This window comes from Schistocerca americana, chromosome 2 (genome assembly GCF_021461395.2).
Source record: "Schistocerca americana isolate TAMUIC-IGC-003095 chromosome 2, iqSchAmer2.1, whole genome shotgun sequence".
NCBI classification, from domain to species: Eukaryota; Metazoa; Arthropoda; class Insecta; order Orthoptera; family Acrididae; genus Schistocerca; species Schistocerca americana.
Genome location: NC_060120.1, coordinates 789,013,252 through 789,040,532, shown reverse-complemented (window position 1 = coordinate 789,040,532; position 27,281 = coordinate 789,013,252). Strand labels below are relative to the sequence as shown.

The following is a 27,281-nucleotide window of genomic DNA, read 5'->3' as shown; positions in this document are numbered from 1 at the left end:
TGTTGAGTTTGTGTCTGTTCTGAGATGCCATGACCAACCTCATTTAAACTATTCTATCAGGAGAGTTAATTTGGAGTTAGAACGGCTACTTGCGTCAGGTGTGGGGTCACATATTGCTTTGGTTCCTGTTGATTCTCTCAGTAGGTGGGATTATACAAGACATGGAATACACCTCAACAGGAAAGGGAAGGGTAAGCTGGCTGGGCTAATAGCAGGAAATGTAAGGGGGTGGGGGGGGGGGGGGAGGAGGAACTGCCATGGGTGGTAATATACCAGTGGTCATAGGTGTTGGAGCAGAACCTTTTTTTAGGATAGGTAGGACAGAACGAAGTCAAGTTCTGAGAGAAGTAAAGATTGAAACAAACCTTCAGTTTGAGAAAGAACTCAAACAGCATAATCCTGGCACAATGGATCAGTGAACACAGCTGTTGGTTAAAAATTTACAGCAATCAGCAGAAATTTTATTTCCACCTGATTTCATCTCAGTAAATGTGAAATGCCAACTATCCTTAGTGCATCAAAATATTCAAGGGCTTAGAAGCATTTATGTGCATTGTTGAATTAGAGTCATCGAAGCCAGTTGATATAATCTGCCTCTCTGAACATCATGTGACCACTGGTATAGATGTGTTAAACCTTACAGAATTTAAGTTAGCCTATTACTTCTGTAGACAAAATATGGAGAAAGGAGGTGTTGCCACATTTGTTAAAAACAGTTTTAAATTTAAGAATACTGAAATTAGTAAATTTTGCTTAGAGCAGCACTTAAAAGCATGTGCAACAGAGATAGAATTTCGTAATAGGTTCTTTATAATAGTAGCAATATACAAAACACCTTCAGGAAATTTCAAGCAGTTTATAAACGGTCTTGAAGATTTATTGTCTCATCTAAAATTAAAAAACAAAGAACTAGTGGTTGCTGGTGATTTTAATATAGGTGTGCTGAAAAACTCTGTCAGTGAACAGTTACTGAAATCAGTTACATTGTCGTTCACTTTAATATCTACTGTAAATTTCCCAACTAGGGTATACAAATGTTCTAAGACTGCCATTGATAATATCTTTATAGACAATGCTAGGCAACAAAGCCACATTACAAAACCAGTAGTAAATGGGCTATCTGACCATGACATGCAACACCTAACATTAAATTTTGAAAACTGTCAGGGTAAAACATCTATCAGAACTGACTACAGAAGGTCAATAAAACAGCAAAAAACTGAGAAATTTAGGGGATTGCTCAAAGAAATTAATTGGATGGATGGTTACAGCATCCAAGACACAAATGGATAATACAAGACATTCATTAATAAAGTTAGCACCTTACTTGAAAATTGTTTTCCCCTGAAGGTAATTCAAATTAAGCAGAAGTATAAATATAAAAAAACTGGCATATTTTGCTTATTTTCATTCCATTATGTCATATGGTATCATATTTTGGGGTAATACACAAACTGAGAAAAAATTTTTAGAGTACAGACGCATATAATAAGAGTAATGTGTAGTGTAAATCCAAGAACATCATGTTGAAACCTATTCAAAGAATTGGGCATACTAACCACAGCTTCTCAGTATATTTATTCCTTAATGAAGTTTGTTGTAAATAATGCATCTCTTTTTCCAATTAACTGCTTAGTACACAGTATCAATACCAGGAATAAGAACAATATACATAAATTTTTGGTGGCCAACTCCTCCTATTCCATCCATGAATTTTTTAACTAGTGCAATAGACCATTTTAACGAAAATTTATTATACTTTAATTTTAGACAATACTTGGTTGTAACAGCCAAGTAACTACCTACTGTGTGAATGATGGATTTAATGAAAACAGATGTAAGTATTAAACCTGTAAATATTAGAAGTTTAATTTTAATTCATGTACTGTTTATTGACTGAGGACCATTAAAATTAATGAAACTCAAGTTTTTCTAATTACATTTTTGTAATGTGTTTATCTGACATGTTCCACACCCAGGAGGATCCCCTCTTTTGTGTGTCTATGCAATGAATAATCAATTTAATCTAATCTAATCTAATCTAATGCTGTCTACCTGTAGCAAAAAGTTTGCAAGTGTGTATGAATATCCCTCACCATATCTCCACCAAAGAAAGTGTCTCACACTTCATTTGTTTATGTGGGTAAGAAGAAGATTCAGTACTTTTTGAACATACTGTGTTTCTGGAAGACAACGCACCTCAGACCACGTGGCTAACCCGCGCGGCCCTACAGTGTTTGTGTAATCTAGAATCCAAAAATGTTTTACTCCACAAAATCAACATTCATGACTGCAGCATGCATTGAAAAACCATGATCTGATTGTGGGTCATTATAAATGGAACTGTCTGGTCAGGTGGCTCATCCTTCCTGTTAAATCACATCAATAATCAACTCCAGATCTTCAGTCTTCTACAACACCACATCATCACAAGTACACGTAACACAAATAGGTTATAGTCAGCAGTATTATGCTGTGAGAGCATCATAAGTTCTGTGAGATGTGACAATATTAGCATTGACTACTTATATTCCTTCATACTTGATGATGATGTCTCCAATAGTCATGGCCTTTTTCAGCAAAAATGCCCATGGCACACTGCTGAAATTACGTTACAGTACCCTGAGAATAGTGAGGATGTGAACTACTTTATGGTATGGGCCCAAAATTTGCCCAACATCAAAGACCACTGAATGTATCTCAGATGTGACAGTTCAGAACTCACAAACCTAATAGTCACAGAGCTGTCTTGGGTACCTGGTGTTAACCCGCAGTTTATAATATCACTAGTATGACAAACTGCAATTGGTTTACATGTGAAAGATGCTAATAGGTAGCCACATAGAAGGCTCTAACAGAGCTGTTCATGTGTTCTATAAATGAATTCTTGATGTATTCTAAAATGGTCAAAACTGGGTTTAATGGTCCTCTAACAAACTGCATATAGCATTTGAGGGAACACTTAGGTGACAAAACACATTTTTACACCTTTCAATCACATTGTAAATAACAAATTAGGTGGAATTATGTGTGCAGATACAAGAAAACCATACTAAAGTATACTACTGCCTTAAATTTGTGTAGCTTGTTATCAACAACTGCTTTATTATTTTTCTTCATACCATGTACAAGGAATGTTTATTATTCATACTTTATTATTCATAAGTGATTAGCGTTTCAGCTAAATGCATAAAACAAATGGAAGTAATACCATCTGCATTCTGTATCAAAGGAAAAATCATGCGGCTGGAGTCTTATTCATAAATTGCATTTGAATGTTGGTTCTTTGTGAGAACATTGTGATATGCCTCCTGAAAGAAAGACATCTGCCACACTGTGTCAGAATTTGAAAGCAGCAGGATCAGAGCCTATTGAGACTGTGATTTATCGTTTTGCAATACTGTTGCTCACATTGTTTGAGAACCTACGATTGTCATGCTAATATGGAATCAATGGATTCAAAGGGACCATATTCAATGCCATACAGGATCTCAACACTGAGAGGACAGATATATCCTTCACTCAGCCATGAGGGATTGTAGAGCCTAATCAATTATCTTGAATTATGAAATGGGCTTTTTTGCAGGAAGACAAGTATCTGCACGACATACGGAGAATCACGGGCTGTCAGAACAGTAACCATTATTGTGGCTTCCTTTGATGAAGCAACAGAGAGAAGTACGCAGATAATGGTGAGCCAAATGGCAACACTGAACATATACTATCCCATCAATAGTAAGCTGGACATTTATTAGTAGGCATTAATATGAGGTATGTCCACCCTTTGCCTTTATGAAGGCTTTAACTCTGCTGGGGCCACTTTCGGTGAGGCGTCTGAATGTCTGTGGAGGAAAGGGAGCCCATTCTTCCTTATGAGGCAAAACCAGAGAAGGTACTGACATTGGATGCTGGGGTCTGGAGCAAATTTGGCAATCTAACTCATCTCAAATGTGTTCCACTGGATTCAGCTCAAGACTTTGGACAGGCCAGTCCATTTCAGGAATGTTATCATACACAAACCATTATTCACAATTGCTGCTTCATTACTGGATGCATTGTCATACCGATACAATCAATCATCACTTCCAAACTGTTCCTCTGCAGTACAGCGCTGTAAAATATTTTCATGTCCTTCCACATTTAGCATTTGCTTAAGTGAATTAGGGGACCACACCCTAAGCACTCCCAACACCATCTTCTCTGCACTTCACTGTTGACATTACATAAGATGGTGGGTAACACACTCCAGGCTTTCACCAAACCCAAACTCTTACATTGGATTTCCACAAAGTCTAGCACAGTTTATCACTCCAAATCACTGGTTTCCAGTCATTCACGGTCCAGTTGTGTCACTTTTTACAACATCTCAAGTGTTGTTTAGCAGACTACAGAAATATGTGGCTTATGAGCAGCCATCATATCCCATTCTTTTGAACTCCTTGCACACTGTCATTTATTAATTACACTGCTAGTAGCACTTTGGAACTCATGAGTGATTCTTTCTGCTGATTTCATGTGATTTTTTACAACCACCATCTGCAATGCTTGACTTGTAAGCAAATAGTGCACAAGTGGTATCATCTTGCCTTGTCAGAGCAATCCCATTTCTATGTACAGCATCACGAAGTACATATCCGTGTGTGGTGTCTTGGAGGAGTTTGAACATTGTCAGATTGCATTCATCATCATGCTATAGGAAGTTGTTGGATTGATGATCACCTATGGTTTGCAAAGCTGGTAGTTTGGATAGCAGCCATTATATTTCTGCTAAGAGCAATGGCTGTGCCCTATATTTGAGGTCTTTGTGACATTAATTTTCATGAAGATAATGCAAGACCACATACTGATTGTGCTATCATGATCTACTTTGATATAAATGGTGTTCACCTATACCCCAGCTCAGCACATTCTACAGATCCCTCACCCATTAATAACATCTGGTCAGGGGCATCCATGCAGCTGGCACACCACCTGTCACCAGCCACAACTGATGAACTCTAGTACAGAATTGAAGCAGCATGGAATTACATACTCATACACGAGATCCAAGTTCAGTCTGACTCTATGCCCAGATGGGTTACAGCCACTGTTGCTGCCAGAACTGGTAGCTCTTTGCACTAAAATCAAAATCATCTACTGATTTAATCACATATTCTTCCTACTATACTATATAAACATAAGAAGTAAAATTTATTATTTCCTATCGTTTCTGGTGCTGCAATTTTTGAGGCCAGACTGTCAAGCACACTACATGATATTACTTATATATTGTGTATACTTATTTATTTTTATTCATAATTTCAAACTCAACATGCCAAACACGAAAATAAGAAAGCCACAAATTGATTGTAAGTAATGTAATATGTAGTACATGTGTAGTATTTGAGAGTACTATTTCATATCTGTTCCGGAAATCAACAAAGAACATAAATAGAAAACTGCACATTTGACATGTGGCTACATCATTTCATGTAACATCATGAGATTTGTGAGTAAAACCCTTATCACATAAAATATTTGTTTGTGAATTAAGATGATAATTCTCCTAGGATCTCTGAAACAATGGACAACTGCAAAACAGGAGAATTTATGATTATGATTTAGATCTGAAAATACTAGTACATAAAGGGCAGAAATGCTAAACAAAATATTGCCTTAGACTGAATACTGTAACCTTATAATAATAATAATAATAATAATAATAATAATAAATCCATGCTGCCATGTTCATAAATAACCCAAAATACTAAATGTGCTATAATTTTTGGGACAAACAGAGTGTTACCAAAGTTCTAAAACTTACCAAATGTGTTCTCTTGACAGCTTCCTTGAGTGGCTAATGAAAGAAAGAATACCTAACTGTCAATATGAATGCACTAATTCCTCTGTTATAAACATTTCCATCTAATTTAGACGAAATAAATATTTTACACGCTTCTTCCTTGTTTTGTTTCCAATAGTGCAAAAAATGTATGTAGTTAGTTATTCAGTATTTGTATCTTACAGTAACAAATTTCCAGGAAATGTTGCAAGTTAATAAATCTCTTTATGAAAGTGTTCAGCCAACCTTTTATAGTGTCTTGAACAAATCTAGATGTGGTTTGAAGACAATTCTGGACTATTAATCAAAAATAAAATCATATTATTTAAAACATATGAAATTAAAAATTATATATATAGCATCCCTAAAGTAGAATGTGTCAACTATGAGCAGTGACTGCAGAGCATTTGTTCTATGTTGCTTTCCACCTGAAATGCTGCTAGCATCCATCTGATGCAGCCATGTAATATGAAAACTTTCTGGTAAAATCCTTTTATTAGCAGCAGACAGACCTTTTCTGTAGGGTATCAAGAGGAATAAACACAAAGAGTGGTGGGTCATAGATTAAAGACTAAAAACTGAAAAATTCAGATTGTTCCAAAGTTGAAGTAAACATTTCTAAACAAAAGAGACTCTCTAGTATGCGAATTCAAACAATGAAAAAACTGGGTACAGGCGGACAGTCACACGAAGTACTTTTAAGTACTTTTGAACATGATTTCTGACAATTGTCTTGAGCAGCTAGCTCGGCAGCCCACAAGCAATGGAAGTATCTTAGACCTTGTAGCTACCAATAGATCAGACCTCATCGACAATGTTGGTATAGAAACAGAAATTAGCGATCATGATGATGTTATAGCAACTATTATAATGAAAGTTAACAAATTAGTCAAGAAGTCTAGGAGAAAGTTTCTGTTAGATAGAGCAGATAAGCAGTTGTTAGCATCTAACTTAGTCCCAGTGTTCACCAAAGACAAGGGTATCGTCAAGAGTGCCCCAGGGAAGTGTGATAGGATCGCTGCTGTTCTCTATATACATAAATGATTTGGTGGATAGAGTGGCCAGCAATCTGCGGTTGTTTGCTGATGATGTCACAGTGTATGGTAAGGTGTTGAAGTTGAGTGACTGTAGGAAGATACAAGACAACTTAGACAAAATTTCCAGTTGATGTGATGAATGGCAGTTAGCCCTCAATGTGAAAAATGTAAGTTAATGCGGATGAGTAAGAAGAGCAAACCTGTAATGTTTGGATACAGTCAAGTCGTTTAAATATCTGGGCATAACACTGCAAAGCGATATATGGTGAAACGAGCATGTGAGAACTGTGGTAGGGAAGGCGAATGGTCGACTTAGGTTTATTGGGAGAATTATATGAAAAAGTGGTTCACCTGTAAAGAAGACCGCATACAGGATGCTGGTGCAACCTATTCTTGAGTACTGTTTGAGTGTTTGGGATCTGTACGAGGTCGGATCGAAGAAAGACATCAAAGCAATTCAGAGGCGGGCTACTAGATTTATTACCAGCAGGTTTGAGCAACACATACCTGTTACGAAGATGCTTCAGGAACTGAAATGGGAATCCCCGGAGGGAAGGTGACATTCTTTTCGAGAAACACTGTTGAGAAAATTTAGAGCAATGGCATTTGAAGCTGACTGCTGAACAATTCTACTGCCGCCAACATACACTGAACGTAAAAAATAAGGGCCATGAAGGTAAGATACAAGAAGTTAGGGCTCATACAGAGGCATTTAGGCAATAGTTTTCCCCTTGCTCTATTTGCGAGTGGAACAGAAAAGGAAATGACTAGAAATGGTACAGGGTACCCTCCGCCAAGCACCGTGCGATGGCTTGCGGACTATCTATGTAGATGTAGATAAAATAGCAAACAACAAATGACAAAGGTTTCAAAATGACGAATGTTTACAAATGCCTCACTGCTCCCCAAATTCACAATCATGAAGACATTACTAATGTGTCCTTACAGATTACAGACGTGTGGAACATTAAACTGCTCAATAGCAACCTTCAATTTAATATATTAATTTCCATGCTGTTTGGTATTATTTACCCACACAGAAAACTAATTAAATCAATTTATGAGACTTTTCAAAGTCAGGTATTTGTTTACATGGTGAACATAATTGGTATAGGGGAGAATAATTTAAAAAGTTTTTTATAAATATATCTGGGATTATTTACTTCACCACTAATATTTTCTTCCCTTTCAGTTTCATGGTTTAGCTATGTATCATAACTATTAGCACTTCTCATCTAGTCTCACCCTCAACCTGCAACATACATTTCTCTGTGCTTTATGGTTTACACTTACAGCAGATGACAAATGTATTCAAACACTGTAACAATTTGAAGATGCAGACTAAAAGATTACAACTTTAAAATATTTGCGTAAGTCTCTCCTAGAACAGTTAATCAGCCAGCATATGTAAAGCCTGATGCCACAGGGGTCAGTTTGGATGTATGTCTGGTTGTGTGTGAACATGTGTAAACTATCATCACTTAGCAATGTGAGGAACATCGAACACTAGTGCCTGGAGAAGGTTTTCTAAAGTATCCATATACTGAAAACACATCCAGCCTTGACTGACATTTCCATCAAACGATTTAAAGCATCTGTCTCAGATGATTCTGAAACACTAGAAATAACCTTTCAAGTCTCCAGGGTATTTTAAAAGTTTGCTAATACATAATTCACTTAATGAATAACAGTTCCATTTCACTACAGAAGATAATTCATATCTGCAAAGAGCTCTACCTTTAACCCTTCCACTGTTCATTTTCTTTACTCACAATGAATACAAATCTCTACTTACTGTGCACCTAAATCTACCACCACCAATATGCAACACAATTAGTTGTAGAAACAAAGAGCTTTCATGCCTATTAACAAAACACATCACATCGAGGAATGAAATCAAATGCCTATAACTAGTCATATGAAAGAGAAATGGCACAGAAAATATTTAACACACTTCAGTATAATTTTATCCCTCAAAAACTTGAGGATTTTTCATATCATCTTATCCGCATTCCGTTAACGAAAGACAGGTTACATTTTTCACAGCTACACATATTTTACACCTTAACCCAACAACAAACCATAAAACAAGACTAATAATAAAAACAGAACTGCTATTATTTATGTTAGAGGAGGGAGAAACACCATAACCAACACCAACACCGAATGCACTGCACGCATGGATATGAATGAGATGAACTTACCAGTGCTTTTATCTTGTGATCTAATATGCTTATGAAGAGAAGCATCCTTCGTGTTAAGAAGCATAGCACATTCATCTGTCACCTCACATTCCTCCCCTGATCCCTCTCCATCTGTGAGAACATTTTCCTGCAAAAAGCATGCATGAAAAAGTTCTCTAGAAGCTGGTGCTCAATGAGATAAGTGTGCATGTGTATTAAGAAACAACACAAAATGCATGCATAAACGTCATGACATAGAGCTCATCTGGAGCTAAAACTGAATTTGCACTCACTTTACAAATTCAGCTTCCAAGACACTGTGCAAACTTAATAACTGTCAACAACAAACTAACACGAACAACATATTAATTGGCTTTTTTTTTTCCCTGGAAGTTTCCAAAATAAATCACTCTAACACACATAAAACTCACATTTTCTTGTTAAATTCATTGTTTACCTTTTTATATTAGTGTTTTAAATTATTAGAGACAGAGAACTCAACCTGATTTAGCAAGAAAATATTGAAGGGTCATGCAACGAATAAAGGAGCCATCTTGGCATCAACATGGACGTGGCTGACCTTGTTACAACACCAATACTCTAGTCTTGCATAGAATTTTCTTTCCCATCAACGCCCTGTAATGCTAATAAGAAGCATCCCAAAATATTTCTATTATTCATAATCATTTAATGAAGTGTCAAAGTCATTCAACTATGGCTTATCAAATTATTTTACTTAAAACCACTACTTATCTGAGTAAACTGAGTGGGAACCTAGTTTATGTGTGCACTTTTATAGTTATATTAGGTACGTCCAGCACATTTATGGACACTGTAGTACAGCCATTCTACAAGATCTCTTCACACAGGCTAAAATCTCTGAACTGTGTATTTTCTCAAATTTACTGATATGAATTTTTACTTGATCATTATTAGGTGCCGTATCCAACAAAGAGAAGTTGCATATTAAAAGAATTAGAAAACAGAAGTTATACATCTAAGACTAGAAGCTCTTATTAATTGAGCTGTCGCACTTTTTGTCTTTTATTGCTGCACCTTCAAGCAGAATTATGAAACATAATCATGTAAATGAGTGTCATATCGTACAGCAAAAGAATGGCAGATTTCAAGACAGAGTCGCGCCCAGAGGTCTGGGTGTAAAGTACATTCCTGGAAACTGAGATGTCATGGGATTAAATTCCAGTCAGACTTTGGATATTTCAGAGTGCATTTTAAAATAACCTTCACCCTTTCAATCAGGTAAGGAGTCACCAGAAACAATTCCCCAGTTGGATAACAGGGGCAGGTCAGAAACACGTAAATCACTAAAGTGGCATCCAATTACAAGACCTGCATATTATTATTATTATTATTATTATTATTATTCAAAACAGTATCAAGAATTACTAGCATAAGAAACTAAAGGACTTGCTGCATCCCATGTTAATGTAGAGAGTCATACATTCAGCAGTATATCAAATGAATGGAAAACAATTCTAAATTAATTTTAAGCAATGTAAAAAAAAAAATCCTTAACACTGCCTTGCATATAACTGCAGCAACCAGAATTCATGAAAACTGAAGTCGTCAAGATGAAGTCCACTAGATCAAGAGATTGATGGGCATCCATAGTGAACTGGTAATGAGAAAGCATCCTGAACTCAAATCATCTTTGAAACTTTAACTGAAGACTGCAACAATCTCTCTATTTACTTATACATAAAATTAGCCAAAGATAATAAAACAAACCATTGGAAACTATGAAAACTATCAAGTTGTTGACAACTCAATTAATCTAAGCTTTCAAATCCTGCATTTAACACATTCTGGAACAAGAAATACTTATTTCAATGGACTCCCTTTCATCCTACAATGTCTGAGTTTAGAAAATGCTTGTCTTTAATGTAATATATTGTAGTTTTCAATGATTTTAAGTGAGTGTATATGTTTTAATAGGTTAATGATATGAACATATGATGAGAACAGAAGAGGAAAAAGCGACAAAAAAATATTTTCTGACAGGTTAACTGGAAACAGCCATGAGGAAGACTGAGAAAGAGATAGCAGATAAGGTGGGGAGTCCATAGTGAGGAGGGGAGGAAAAGCAGAAGATATACTTAAAGAAGGAGAAGAGAGATGATATAAACACAAGTAGTATAAAATGCAATAAAAGATAATGGAAATGTTAGATGCATTTTTACCATTAAAAACCATTTTGTTCAGTCTGAGTAAAATTTAAGGAGAAGCCCATTAATAAAAGGATGAGATTGAATGTCGATTAAAGTTAAATGAACTGAAAACAGTATGAAACTTATGAGTGGATTCAGAAAATTTGGATGAGAGCCACGAATGAGTAAAAAGAGACACAATAAACAAACCAAACAGTACCTGACATCAAGAATACAATGAGAAGCAAACAGGAAACCAATCAGACAAGAGAAAGTGAAACTACAGACCATTAATTAGGCTATTCTTTTCTCTTAACAGGGTTTAACATATCACAATACATGAGACAGTTACAAAGGAAAAACACAGCTCAACTGGGTATAGAAATAGCCTGCAGTGTTTTGAAAGATATCTCATACCATTCATGTGAAACAAATGAGAGTCTCTTAGAAAATAGAAAAAAAACCTGTGCTCTGTTTTTTACATAGAGTTCTCTGGGATAAAACATTGTCAGAAAAGTTCTCAGTTTTAGCCAACAGAAGTCAACTAGGTATATGGATGGGCACACGTTATTGAAAACAGAACCCAATACGAAATGTTGTTGGTTGCCAGTCACTGGAAATCATATTTTGCTGAAAATAAACTGTTATACCTTTCATTGTCATTTCAACTGATAAAGTGCCCTGAATGTATAAAGAAATAATGCTAATAAGAAAATTAGGTAAACTTAGCCAGCAGTGAGACAGTTAGGGAAATATTAGTAACTCATATGACTGGGAATACTGAAAGAACTGCACTTGCAACCACCTTTGGGATTGCAGGTACATGTGGAAAAACTAAATCAGAATGGCTGAGCCAGCATCTGAAATTATAAGTTACGAATCGGAAGAGTACCACTGCATCATTTGTTCAGATTTTGAGGCTTAGCTCTGCAAGTTTAGAAAATAAAAAATGCCATTTCCATATCATGCAACTTCAAACAATTCATTCCTTTTTGAAACAATAAGAATAAGTGTTAAAATAAATTACACACTCTAAAACTCCCTGTTAGATTAAAATGTTGTCCCACACCAGGACTGGGTAAGAGCTCTACTGAATAATCGAAGCACGACTCATGACTCATTCTTACAGTTTCACTTCCAGCAGTATCTATTACCTCCCTCCCAAACTCCATAGAAGTTGTTCTGCATATGTTGTTGGGCTAGCGCTCCTGAAAGGAATGCTATGGAGGAGAACTTCTGTGAAGTTTGGATGGTAGGAGATGAGGTACTGGCGGAAATGAAGCTGCGAGGGCAGGTTGTGAGACATGCTTGGATAGCCCAGTTGGCAGAACTCTTGCACCGCAAAAGGTGAAGGTCTCAGTTTCGAATCCCAATCTGGCATACTGTTTTAATCTGCCACAAAGTTTCAGATCAAAGTACACTCTGCTGCAGAGTGAGAATTCATTCTGTAAATTGCACACTTCGTTAACAGAATGGGGGAGAGGGCCATGTTATATATTATCTATACTGCAATTACTGTACAGCATTCTACGTGGGCACAACAAGTAACCAACTGTCCACTAGCGTGAATGGCCACCACCAAACTGTGGCAAACAACACTCAATCAGCCAGTCATCAATCATGCTGCACATCTCAACACTAACGAATTCAACAGCTGCTTCACTACACAGGCCGGCACAAATGTCTCTGAATATGCAGGTGAGAATTGTCTCTCCAGCATATCCTGTAGTCCTCCTGCTCAAAATCTCTGTTACCTTGTGTCTCACTACATCATCTTACCTTTCCCCTTCTCTCTTTTGCACACACCATTCCTTCCCCATCCAGATCATGTACTGCATTTTCTCTACCCCCCCCCCCCCCCCCCATCCCTCTTCACCCAACCCTTCTCCCTTACTCTTCTACCTCCCTGTCTCTCTCTTCACCACCACCTTCCTTACCTCTCCCCCCTCTCCACCCTTCCAACTCTCTCTGTCTCATACACTCTACGATCAGAACTACTTCTGTCTTGCTGTGCAACTGCTGAGTCATTTGACAAAAGACCTGCCCCACACTGCCCAGCTCCCTTGTGCATCCTTTATTACCCCCTCCCTACCTCCATCTATCCAAGCAAATAGTTTTAATAACTGATATTGAATTCCTAGTCTTGCTGCTACTGCAAGCATGTACGTTTGAGTGCCTGAGTGGATGTGTGTAAGAGTGCATGCTTCCTTACTAGAAAAAGAGTAAGAGCTCAAAATCAATTGTTAATTGTTTTCTGTTATGTGTTTCTGTTTGCCAGGCAACAATCCTCCACAGGTAAGCAGTTGCCTTTCCCTTATTTTACACATTTTTCTATCCAGTAATTTCCATTATTGTTATACACTGTCAATTCAGCTCTCTTCCATGCCATACCCCTTTACTTTTGTTACTATCATTCTTCATTAATCTACAACACATTTGTCCATTCTTTATTCTTTAACATGCCTCCTCTATGGTACCTGTCTTCAAAAAACATACCAGCCACCGTCTGTTGCACAATTTGAACACACGTTGTTGTAAAAGTCAACCACTCTAAATACTGCCGTGCTGTTCTCACAGTGACACCCCCCTCCACTGTTTAACATTTAATGCCAGTGCAGTTTACACACCGACTCGTGTGTTTATTTATCACTGCATTGTCAATCGTGCTTGGTTTTTCACAGCCCTGTGTAACAATTTGCGACTGAGCTTATCTATTTATGAACACTGCTACTACCTCCTGATTGCGTAAAACATTTCCTGATATTCCTTACAACTTCCTAGATAGCTCTCTTCGCAGTAATTACCAACTATTTCTGTTAAAAACTTCAACCATAAGTTTTTATCCTCTTATTTTTTATCTTTTTTTTTTTTTAACAAATTTCCTGTAGCTCCATTTGTCTACCAACTATCCAACCATGAATCCCTGCTCATTCTACCTCCACCAATATCGAAAACTCTCCTTTGCCGTAGCAAAACTCCAAGCACACATCCTCTTCCTGAAATCTTGTCTGGCACATGGTATCCCACCTAATGGGCTTACCATTAAAATTGGCTTCTTGGGCTGTCACCCACCCTACTGCAAGAACCTAAACATCTTCCAGTTCCAACAGTTCCACACTCACCAAACTTGTCCTTCATAATCATACAATCCAAGCTCCAATGATACTTGTTGGCCTCCGCTCCTTTCGCAAAATCATTTTACTCTGTGACCCCAACTTCCTTAATTTTATTACTGCAATGGGAATTCTTACCCTTCAACAGTTGGAAAAGCTTTCCTGGCACCATCTGAGGAAGCTCTCCCTGCTACACCTGTTCTATACCCAAATGCAGTTACCTATAATGCAGAAAAAGCATATCACTCTGAATCAACCACCTTCCCACCCCTGTCAAGCCCTCATAGTTCTCACCATGTCTTACTGGCTTACTCTGGCTCCCTATCCGTAAAAACTTCCCCCACCCTCCATGAAACAGACTACGCTTATATACCCATCTTGTACCACTGTTGTCCACCTTCCTGCCAAACTCCGACCCACACAACCAGTATTATTTAAAAGCTTCACCTTTAGCCAACAACCTAAATTTAACCATGCTTTTCTTTACCCCACCCCTGAATTACTTTGCTACACATCCCACTTACAACATCCAACCAAAACCCCACATAGTATCCTGTTTAAAGACGTTCCAACCTCCCTCCAACGATGATACTCCTCCCATTCCACCCAGTCATCCACTGGTTATCTGTCATGAATTCCTCACTAATCTGGCTTTGCTTTCCCATCTTAAGCCCCTCTCCAGTGAGTCCATCATCATGACTATGGAACACAAAGCTATCCATAACTAGAAAACCAATCGAGACCTTATCATCCTTCGGACAGACAGAGGCTCCACCACAGTGGTCACTAATCATAGTTATGATGTAGCTGAGGGTCTCATCAACTTTCCAACTCCTCTGGAAGCAAATCTCAAGACTATGGTCCCATCTTGGAAGTTCAACAAGACCTTCAGCACCTCCACAAGGCCTTAGGTCCACCCCAAAAACTGACACCTGAATCCATCTCTTTCCTCACATCAGCAACCTCCCACACCAGTCACAGGTATCTCCTACCCAATAAAAGGCCAGGCCATATATGTAAACAGCTCTATTACATATCAGCTATGCTGCTATTACTGTACAGTATTCTATATGGGCACGACGAAGTAACCAACTGTCCACTCACATGTATGACCATCGCCAAACTGTGGCAAACAAAAAACTTGATCATCTAGTTGCCAAACATGCTGCACACCCCAACACTATTCCCTCTCCAGCATATCACACGCATGCACGCGCACACACACACACACACACACACACACACACACACACAAAATCCCCTTGGCCTAAACCTCCCCTAGCTTCTTTCTCATGTTCTCAAATTACTTTTTCCCTTCTCCCTTCTGACCACACCACTCCTTCCCAATCCAAATCATGTTCGATCTCTCTCCCCCATTTTTTCCACCCTTCTCCCTTATTCTCCCCCTCCTTGTCTCCCTCTTCACCACCACCTTCCTCTCCTTTCCTCTCTCTCCACCCCTCCCACACTCTATCCCTCATACACTCTACCCTCAGAAATCCTTCTGTCTTGCTGTGCAGCCACTGAGTCATCTGGTGAAAGACCTGCCTCAAACTATCTTGCTAACCCCTGCTTGCCTTGTGCATCCTTCCCCACCCTGCTACCCACCTCCATCTACCTAGGCAACTATTTTCGATAATGAATATACAGCACTAGGCCTCACAGTTTGGCTGTGTGTATGAATATATCCACTCTTACAAGAAAAAAGATCAAGAGCTCAAAGCTAGTGTCAACTTTTTTCAATTATATGATTCTGTGTGCCAAGCACCAATCATCTATATTTATGTGGTTGCCTTTCCCTTATTTATGTATTTTATGTCCAGGAATTTCTGTTATTGTTATATGTCAAAATATTATGATTTCATAGGATGAAAAGAGCATTGTCTCAAAAACATTACTATATCTCAAATTCAATTGTTCACAAGACTACTCACCGTGGATGAATTAATAAATATTCCAATTTCAGTTATCTAGTACTGAAGAACTACCTAAGAAATAACTGAGTATCTGTATTCTGTTGAAGCTGTTACAAGGGTATGACAATAGTGGTTTTTGCAAGAGTCAATAACATTCTTTTTAGGATTTCCTTGAATGACTTCATGTAAATCAGTTGTTAAAGTTTGAAAAACCAGATTGCCTGATGACACTTATTTCGCAAAAACAAGAATCAAATATTTCCAAATTTTCAACTCAATACAAATTCTTCTTTACTATCAAACATAACTAACTACTGAGTGCAATGTTTACCAGCAAAATAAGCTGAAAATTAACTGCTTCAATATGTGAAGAAATGACTGTCCCTAGGCTTCTGTTCCTAAGGTAATTCTACCCATAGAAAACACAAAAGATGGTACCAATGACCATGTGTTGCCCAACATATAGAACTGCCACCTAAATTTTCAAACATAAAATGCAATAAGTACAAATAGCAAGCAAGCAACAATGCCACTGAGACATAGCGACAGCCTGCAACCAAAGGTTAGTAGGACTCAACATATCAGCTTACTCGTTTGATGCAAAAGTTTCTGTGGCTCCATACTGGTTAGCACTTGTTTGAAATATGAACCATAGTCGCTGTCGAATTCCTAATAATTAATCAAATAAAAACATTTTATGAAACACTGAGGTTTACAACTGAATGTATACATTGCAAAAGTTTTCTCACAATGGGAATACTCTCAGGAGAAGGATCCATATTTCCAAAAAGAGGAGGAAATAAAGAATGAGAAGACTAGGAAGAAGAAATGAATTCTCTCTCACATTCAGTAGTGGTGTGTGTGTGTGTGTGTGTGTGTGTGAGAGAGAGAGAGAGAGAGAGAGAGAGAGAGAGAGAGAGAGAGAGAGAGAGAAAGCAATAAGAAGAAGATGAAGCAGGAAATGATTTCCCTAAACTAAGCTAATGTTTATGCAGTATACAAATAAAGACAAATTCATCATCAGAGTGGATCAGATAAGTAAACTAAAATGATAAATTGTATCTGTACCTAACAGAAACAACCAATATTTTATCTATCCCAGACAGCAACAAACAATACTACTATGTTTTACAAATAAATATTAACATTTCTGAGGCAGGCCAGTTGCTTATCACATGGATGGAGTTTTAATTTAGCTTGTCACTTTATACACAAACACCATAAGCTGCATTTAAAAATATTTAGCTGCGAGACTGGTATTTGGGCATACAGCCATCATCAGTGACATCTAATACAGGGTACAAGCAAATAAATGTGTCCGTATTATGTCTATAACATAAGAACATTTTATATACATTACAGTAGAAATATAAAGTTATTTACATAATGTGTACATCTGTACCAAATGACAATTGTGTAACGTACGAAATCTTAATGATATTTAAACTGATGTGGATCTAGAAAATACAGAAACCCATGTCGCCATGACAGTGATGACAGAGTCTATTCGCTGTCTTACCTTTGTGGTGCACAAGTTGTTGTATGTACATGTTATAGCTGCCAAACACTTTAATGGCCATACTTCTTGGTCATACTGGACACTACTGTCATGAGATGAAAACATGGAACAGTGGTCAGGATGAAGAGTCTTGTATTACAGGTCTCTTGTTACCTCTAAGCTCATATCTAAATACATCTCTGACATGCACTATTATATACACTGAATCCTGCATTTGGACAAATAGTACATAAGGGTAGAATATACAAAGAGATAAAACAGATGTTAACTGTCACAAACAAAACACTGAGCAAGATGGATGTAACACCACAAAACCTGTCTCAGATGCCACAGATGATAGGCTATATGCCAAAATAGCAATCTGGCAAATGTTTTTACATATTGGCCACGATGTACAGCCTGATGTCTTTTAACAAATACATACAAGCTGCAGACCACCAAGCATACAAGATTTTTACAGATTACATATTTTACCTCATACAAATATTTCAAAGAGTGCAGGTTTATATAGCTTACAGAGACAAGTTATGTTCATATTCAGTTATTACTGACAAATTACACAAGGTAAAAAATATCTGTAAGAGAATATCACTCTGCCTTGCGGCTTTAAATGACAAAAATGCTAAGAAAAAGGAATTAACATAAAATTCACATATTTTAAGCTGATATTACACCGGAAAGACTACAAAACAACTGGGATTTCATTGCTGCTAGAATGTATATAAATATCTATGAGTAGTATATTTAAGCACTTGTTGCAAAAGAAGGTAATACTGTATATATAAATATCTATGAGTAAAGTAATGTACCGACCACCAAATATCAGAAGCATTGAGTCATCAAAAGTTACACACAAAAGAGGATTAAAACAATGCTGGCTATTGGAAGAACTACTTTGACTAGCTAGAGTAAACACACACACACACACACAAAATCTGTGCACCTATATTGTGCTGGATAGACAAACAGTGCCAGGGGTGCAGTTAAGCAGGTGGACTAGGGGTGGGGAGGGGGTTGCGGATGGGAATGGGAATGGGGGCAGGGGTGGGGGCGGGGTGGGGGTCGGCGTTGAGTCAGGTGGGGCGGGTAGAGGAAGAAAGAGATGAGTATCAGGAGGAGGAGTCGGGAATGAGCAGCTAACAGCTCAGAGAGAGGCAGCAGGTGTGCTAGACAGGAATATGGGAGATACGGATGGAGGTGCATGAGTTAGGAACGTGAAACATGTATATGATGATGATGATGTGGAGACATGGATTGGAGGTGGTGACAAGACAGAGTGAGGGAAAACTGTTCGGCAGAGTATCTGGGAACAGAGGGTTGGTGGAGTTTGAGGCCGGGAGAATTACGGGTTTGAAGGACATGTTGAAAGGGTAACTCCCATCCGTGTAGTTCAGAAAACCTTGTTCAGAGGAAGGATCCAAGTGGCACTGGTTATGAAGGAGCTATTGAACTCCAGCAATTTGTGCTCAGCAGCATGCTGTGCCACTGGACACAATTTGTTCTTGGCCACAGTTTGGTAGTGGCCCTGACAAAATGCAGTACAGTGATTGCAGCCCAGCTGGTACATGATATGGCTGCTTTCACTAGTGGTCACGCCTCTCATGGGTCACCCTGTGATAGGACTGGAGTAGGATGTGCTGGCTTGGTGTATCACACGTGTCTTGCAGCTGGATCTTCCACAAGGCTAGGACACTGATGGCAAGAGGTGGGGAGTGGGAATGACATAAGGATGGACTAGGATGTTATGTAGGTTGGATGGGCAACGGAATACCACTTTAAGAGGGGTTAGAAGGAATATCCTTCGCTATGTCTTTGATTATCTGTCATCATACCTGGAAATAATGGACATCCAACCCAATATCCTTCCAATCCTCCCCTAAAGTGGTATTCTGTTGCCTATCCAACTTACACAACATCCTGTACCATTCCTATGTCCCCCTTCCCCCTCCCCCCATTCCTTGTCACAAAAGGCCTATCCAGGTGCAAGACCTAACCAACCCACCTACCCAACACATGCTATTCCAGCCTTGCTGCAGGCTCATTCTATCCCATCTTCAGAGACAGGACTACCTGTGACAACAGCCATGTCATACACCAACAATGCTGCAATCACTACACCGCATTTTGTATAGGCATTACCACCAACCAGTTGTCCATCAGAATGAATGGCCACCACCAAACTGTGACCAAGAACAAAGTTGACCATGCACTGACACAACACACCACTGAGCATAACATGCTCGAGTTCATCTGAATCGTTCCCTCCAACACCAGTTTCTTTGAAGTACGTAGATGGAAGTTATCTTTGCAACACATCCATCTCTCCAGTAATCCTCCTGGCATCAACATCCACCAGCCCACTGTCCCCACACCCTCTGCCCAAGAGCCCTCCACCCCCCTCCAACCCCCGCCTCCACATCATCTTCATTGTGTGCCACATCTCACTGGCTCCAACACCCACGCATCACATGCCTAGCCCATGCACCTGCTGCCCATCCTGCATTCCCGTATTGCACACCTGTTGCCTCCCTCTGGGCCACTAGCTATCTGTCCTCAACCCCTACTCCTGCTTTCCACTCTTTCTCCATCTGTTTAGCCCACCCAGCACAATCCCCAGCCCGAGGCCAATTGCAAAACTGCAACCTCAGCATTGTGTGTCCAGCCAACACAATGTAAATGCACCATCGGTGTGTGTGTGTGTGTGTGTGTGTGTGTGTGTGTGTGTGTGTGCAGATAAGCATCAGTCCTCTACAGCTGATCTCTGTTTGGTTTTGGATTGTTTCAAGTGAGCATTGTTAAGAAGTGATGAATTGTGTCTAGAGCTAGAATTCAGTGCCAATTTTTAAGTAGCAGTGTTTTCAGGATTGTGATTTTGCTAGTAGTCTTTGCCAGTCACAATCCATAAAATGGCAACTGAAGCAAAGGGTGTCGATATGACAGATCTAGATGCAAAATTCGGCAAGCTGCTCAAGGCTAAAGGCGGGGAAACAGTAAGTAATAAACTAGATGTAACAATAAATGTGATTAAGACACAAGGTACTAGGATTACTACTTTTGGAAATGTCATAAACAATTTGCCTAAGGATTTACAAACTGAAATAAATGTGGAATGTGATTTCAAAGGTAAGGAAGTAGACAATGATCTTAACGAAATTAAAATGATTTAAAAATAATCAATAAAGAAATCTCAGATACTAAGGAAAGAGTTGATACATGAAAATAAGGCAGGGCATTTAAAGAAATTTTGAGTCCATATACTAGACTACCTAGTTTGGAGAAATGGTAGGAATTCGTAGGACAAAAAGTAAGGGTGGAGGTTGATTCCTCTAATACTACACCCAATTCTACAGGCAAATCTGCTAGTAATCAGCAGGAATTACAGAGGTTATGGAGAGGATTAGAAAAGATACAAGACTTAAAGAGAAAAACTAATGTAGCTAGTAAATATAGTCCGGACAAATGGCTGAAAGAACTATAACTAGGGACAGGAATGACTCTGTCAAAACAATTTCTGAAGTTTAAGCCAGATGGGGGAAGCACATCCTACTTACTTTTTATGTATATTTTTGAGATATTTGCCTAAAAACTGAGAAGACCATAAGACAATTGATTTCATACTTAGTTATTTGATTAAACATGCAGCTGAATAGGGAAGAGTCAATTTCAAAGATTTTAAGTCATGTAAGGACTTTACGGAAAGCTTAAAAGAAGGTATTGGTCCAAAAGAAAACACAAAGAGCTAATGTTATAACTGTTGGATCTCAAGTATATAATAGTTCATAGGTGTGAGGGTATAAGAAGTACACTGTAGGCCATTTAACCCAATCAAAATATTGAGAATCCATTGGATGAGAACCATCTCATGAAAATATTAGTTCGGCGACTTCCTTACTATGTATGCAAGGAAATTTCATATAGGTGTTGGACAAATGTTAATGAACTCTTAAATTGTTTTGAAAAACTAGATGCACTGAACAAGCAGATAGGTAAGTACACCCACTGACACAACAATGTAAATAGTAATACTAAAGATAATACACATCCAAACAGAAACACATGGAGGAAAGAAAGTAGTTATTGCCATATAACCACAAGTAAACAAAATGATAATAATACACAGCATCAAGGACCATACAGAATAATTGACTGATACAATATAGACATGGTAAAATGATTTACACTCTCCGGTGCACTTGCAACCTAAGCAGGTATTGTGGGGTGACATCCACCAGGCACTGAGTTAACTGCTTCACTAATTCCTTTTTGTTTCTGTGAAACAGTTCTCTCCCTCTTTTTCTATTCTGGCTTCTTTCTGATATCTCTTACTACCCTAGACTAAAAGTGAGAGTAAGGTTATGACTGTTGGTGACACAGAGACATACATGTGGGGCTCCTCTATGTGTCTCATTTTAGACACATTGCACGTTGCAGGGAACAGAAGAGGAACTCTACAGCGCATGTACCGAGTCCATTAAGAAGGTGATGTGTGAACATGGGCACGTCGAGTATCTTAAGAAGTGATGAAGGACATCAAGAAAGAAGAATTGCACCGAGCGAGGTGGCGCAGTGGTTAGCACACTGGACTCGCATTCGGGAGGACGACGGTTCAATCCCGTCTCCAGCCATCCTGATTTAGGTTTTCCGTGATTTCCCTAAATCGTTTCAGGCAAATGCCGGGATGGTTCCTTTGAAAGGGCACGGCCGATTTCCTTCCCAATCCTTCCCTAACTCGAGCTTGCGCTCCGTCTCTAATGACCTCGTTGTCGACGGGACGTTAAACACTAACCACCACCACCACCACCAAAGAAGAATTGTATTGTCTATGAGAAGAGGTAATAATATAAAACAGTGTCATAGGACAAAATGTTAAAGAAAAGTTGTTGGCGGAAGCTATCACACTCGGAATGTAGTATTTTAGGATAATTAATAATTTAAGTGCCATCACAGCACAAAAATACTAAGGCACATACATAGTAATGTAAGACCTGAGGAAGGTGGAAACATACAGACAGTAATAAATCAGAAAGTTTACATGACAAAGGGGAGTAATGTCTTCTAAAAGTGATATTAGCAGGGCCCTTTCAGCATGTAAATAAATTGCAAATACTTTGAAGAACTGATCTACGAAAATTTTAAAATTGACTAATGAATTGTTTTACCAAGTGACACCGAAATAGGAAAAGTGTGAAGAAACATTTCAAAAGATAAAACATGAAACAGGGCACAGAACTATATCATTTCATCACAACTGATGTAACATTATATTATGAACTTGGTGGGTGATTTTGACAGAAAATTCCTCCATTGATATCAATAACACATGCCAATATGGAAACAATTCAAGGAGAGATGAGACAATGTTTTAATTTCTGGTGTTTCCAGACAGTGATCAGAAGGAGATATATTGTGTTTCTCTTCTTTCCTCCTCCTTCTACTACTACGTGATCAGGCCCAGTGGACCGCACACTGCTACAAGTTTTCTCCTCCATTGTATTTTGTCCATTGCTGCTATCCACCATCCATACATATCTACTGATGCTTGGTTTTAATCTTCATGGAGGCCATCCCTCCAACACTTCTTGGGTCTCTTTCCTGTAGGTGTGAAATCCAGAAGCTTCTGAGGCCATCTGTGATCTTCCATCCGGACAACATGGTCGGCCCACTGCATTCGTTTGGCTTTGACAGTTCCTGTTATGTTGGGCTGCTGCTATACTTTCTCAAGATCTTGGTTTATCTGATCCTCCAATCCCTTGTGTCTGCATCCAGAACTGGATCAAAGATCTTCCGGAGCACTTTTCGCTCACAAACGAGGAGCTTATGGAAGTCCTGTTTCCAGATACTCCATGTCTCATAACCATATACATAGAACAACAGGCTAGATCAGGGTTTTGTATAGTTGAATCTTGAACTGTCTGGAGAGATACCTGGACCAAAGCAGTTGTGCTAGGCCGTGGTAAAATCGGTTTCCTGCTTGATCTCTGCTTCACATGATGAGTTCTCAGAGAAAAGTGCCCCTAGGTATTTAAATTCATGCACTCTCTTGTAGGACTGGTCCCCCACTGCAGTGATTGTAGATGACCATCAGTCTCACTCTGGCCACACATCATAACGAAGTACTCTGTCTTCACTTCATTTATGTTTAGCCCAAATTTGCTGGCAGCCTCCTATAGTGCTCTGGTCATTTGCTCCAACTACTCTTCAGACCAGTTTCTGCATGTCTAAACAGATCAATTTTCTGCACTTTATTTTGAACAATGTAGTAATGGACATTGAAAGTGGTACAAGTTATTGTAGAGACACATTGCTGTCTGAAATTTACCAGACTGTAAGGCACTGTTCACAATATGCCAATATGTGTACCCTTGCACAACTCATGGCATTGGCAAAGTGTAACAAACATGCACCACCTGTGGTCAAGAAAAAATTTTGTAACACCATAAAGCCTACCACTAATGTACATGCTAGTGAGTTCCTGTTACTCTTGAGGTTTTCAATGGGACAATGTTTTCAATAAAAACTATGAGTAATGTTTCTGTAATGAAATGTTGATGCTGCCAATTCATATGATTTAAAAACCTGAAAGTGAGAAATGGCAAAGTAAGGGTAGTGAATATGCAGCTCTGGTATGTGAATCTTCAAGGTATTGATGCTGGAAGAAAAAATCGAAATTTAATTAAACATGCAGGATGATCCTCGGTACTGTGAATTATGCATACATATGCAGTTAATGCCCGCCATCCATGTGGAGCACATATTGGTCTCACCGTGGACTTCCAGCACTCAGCCACACACAAATGATATCATCAAAGCGTACGGGCCTGCAGATGGCGTTGACGCAACATCGAAACTTGTAGCCAAAGAAATATGAAATCTTAAGTACAGCTGGAGGAGTTTCATTTTTAATAAAAAGTGGAAACTAGGTGGTCAAGAATGAGAATGAGAGGTGGTTTAGGCCAGGGGGCTAGGACGAAAGTGGTAAGGGAAGGTAGAGAGGGTGGATCTAATGGCATATGTATTTAAGCAGTTGTTGAATTAAGTGAAGTAGCATCAAAATTCATGAAAGTTTTGGGTGCATTTTATCATAGAAAAAGAGCAAAAAAGGCTTTCACACAGAAATGATTTCCTTGCAGCTACAAGTCTAATATCAACAGAATGCCATATAGAATACAATACAGAAGATGACTATTCCTAAAATTTGTAACAATCCAAAACATTCAGAGTGACTCTTGCAGTAGCAACATGTCAGAAGTGGGAAAGGGAATAACAATTCAATGTTCACAAAAGCCACTCTCAAAGAGATTTTTATTTTATTACTGTCTACAATTACTTGTTTTGTAGGTAGTATTCCAGCATTACATTGTAAATGAAATTATACTTATTGAGTTAATCTGGTGGTTTTCTACATGTTACTAGCACTGAATTGTAACCATTAGCTTTTGCAAGCTAATAAGTCACCTCCCAGCAATGTAAAAAGAGGTGAAACATTCACCATTTTGTGTTTTCATTCTTAAATTATGAAAGTGTGTTACCGAGAGGTGACAGAAAATGAATCAATGTCATGCCTATAAGAAGTTCATGATTCATAATTCATACCTGTATCTCAATACATAAGCAAGATATGATTGTTGGCTTTTTAGCTAGTGGTAATACAAGGTGGAATCATAGTAAATCTTTAGCCATAATTTGAAGAAATTCATGTTACCAACATAACCCACTTTTAGTGAATAATGCTTTATTGACAACTAGTTTCAGTAGGAAGTTTCATTTGCAATCTGACATAAAAACATTTTATAACAAAAACATCTTGAACATAGTAACACACAAAAGTCATGCCAAAGTTAATAGTTGTCTTTGCCAAGAAAATTTAGATCAAAAGCTTTTGTACCACTGTCATGTGTTCTCCACATCATATATTAACACAGTTAGTCACAGTGTATGGTGTACATCAATAACCACAACATTTGCAAATAGCAGACCTACTGATGTACATCATACAACTGTGATGGACCTATGTTGATATGTGATGTGGTGAACATATAGTAGTGGTACAGAAGGTATTTGTATGTCATATACGGTTATCAAGATATTTTTATTACAATACGTTTTTATGCTGTGTTGAAATATTTAACAATAACTGTACACAAAGTAATCAAATTTTAATGAGTTACAAGTCTCCTCCCTCATTTCTCCAAATCGTTGTGTAAGGAAAGGTACCTGGATATATTAGGTAGGTGCATAACTTCATAGTGTTTTTGTTTTGCATGTTGATATTCTGGTTTCTATGGGTTTATTTGCCAACTGTCTTTTTTATTTGTAGTTCTCTGTTGCCATTTGTGAGTTTACACTTTGTCATTTTGTCATTCAGAGATAGTGAGTGGAGCTGTGGATGCAAGAAAAATGGAGTGCCAAGTGGAGAAATCGGAACATTTCAGATATATTCTTTTGTTTGAGTCCAACAACAGACAGTAGCAGAGGCAGCCAGGAACTCTTTGCTACGTATGGGGATAATGCCACTGGACAGACCACGGTGTGAACATGGTTTTCTAAATTCAGGTAGACCTTCAGGGTTTGATAAAGATCGTTTAACTGCATTAATCCACAAAACAATCCACGTCAGTGTCAATGCGATGAAATGTGAAGTGTCCGCCATCAGGTGAGATTTGCACGGAATGGGGAATGTTCAAAAACTACATATATGGATACTGCGTGCTCTAAGCTAAAATCACAAAAATCTGCAGGTGGCCACATGTAAATCTCTGCTTGCTCGTCATCAATTAGCTCATGAGCAATGCTGAAGAGTGCTATCCTGTATTGTTACTGGTGTTGAGGAATGGTGTCTTTATGCTAACAAAGGGAAAAAAAGGAATGGTTGAGCCCAAACGAAGCAACAGCTCCCCGTATGAAGACCTGTGTGCATGCACAAAAGATAATGTTATGCATCAGGTGGAGTAGTGATGATGTGGTGTTCTACATATTGCTTTCCCAAGATGTAACCATCATGGCTGACTTTTATTGTCAACAACTGGGATGAACTGCAGACACAATCGAAGAGCAACAACCAGGAAGACTGCATGAAGTGACGCTACTCCACGATAACGCCTGCTCGCATTCTGCTAGACTGACAAAAAACACTACACAGGAGCTGAGTTGGGATGTTATTTCACACCCACCGTATTCACCTGATCTTAAGCCCTCAGATTTTCACCTTTTCCACTCTTCATTGCACAACTTTCTTCAAGAAACTTCCTCTACTGATGAAAATGTGCTCCGAACATGGCTTGACGAGTTTTTCATTCCAAAACCACATGACTTCAACAGTCACAGAATCAAAAAGTTATCCCAGCATTGTCAGACTGTTGTAAATGGTAAAGGAGATATATTATAGATGACTACAATCTCTGTTATGTGTACTTGTTGTATTTATTAAACTTATAAGCAAACACTACATACTTATGCACCAACCCAATACATTGTCACCTACAGCCAGAGAAAAGGGTTTCATCAACAGATTAAGCAATAAGGTG

General features: G+C 38.4%; 1 protein-coding gene across 1 annotated transcript in view; it reads right to left on the bottom strand.

Annotated features, from left to right (window-relative positions):
• LOC124595233 (transmembrane protein KIAA1109) overlaps positions 1-27,281 on the bottom strand; it is a 509,204-nt gene that overhangs the window by 251,990 nt on the left and 229,933 nt on the right. The window contains exon 44 of the mRNA XM_047133891.1: positions 9,063-9,189. Coding sequence (XP_046989847.1) covers positions 9,063-9,189 — 127 coding nt within the window. The remainder of the gene's footprint in view (positions 1-9,062; positions 9,190-27,281) is intronic.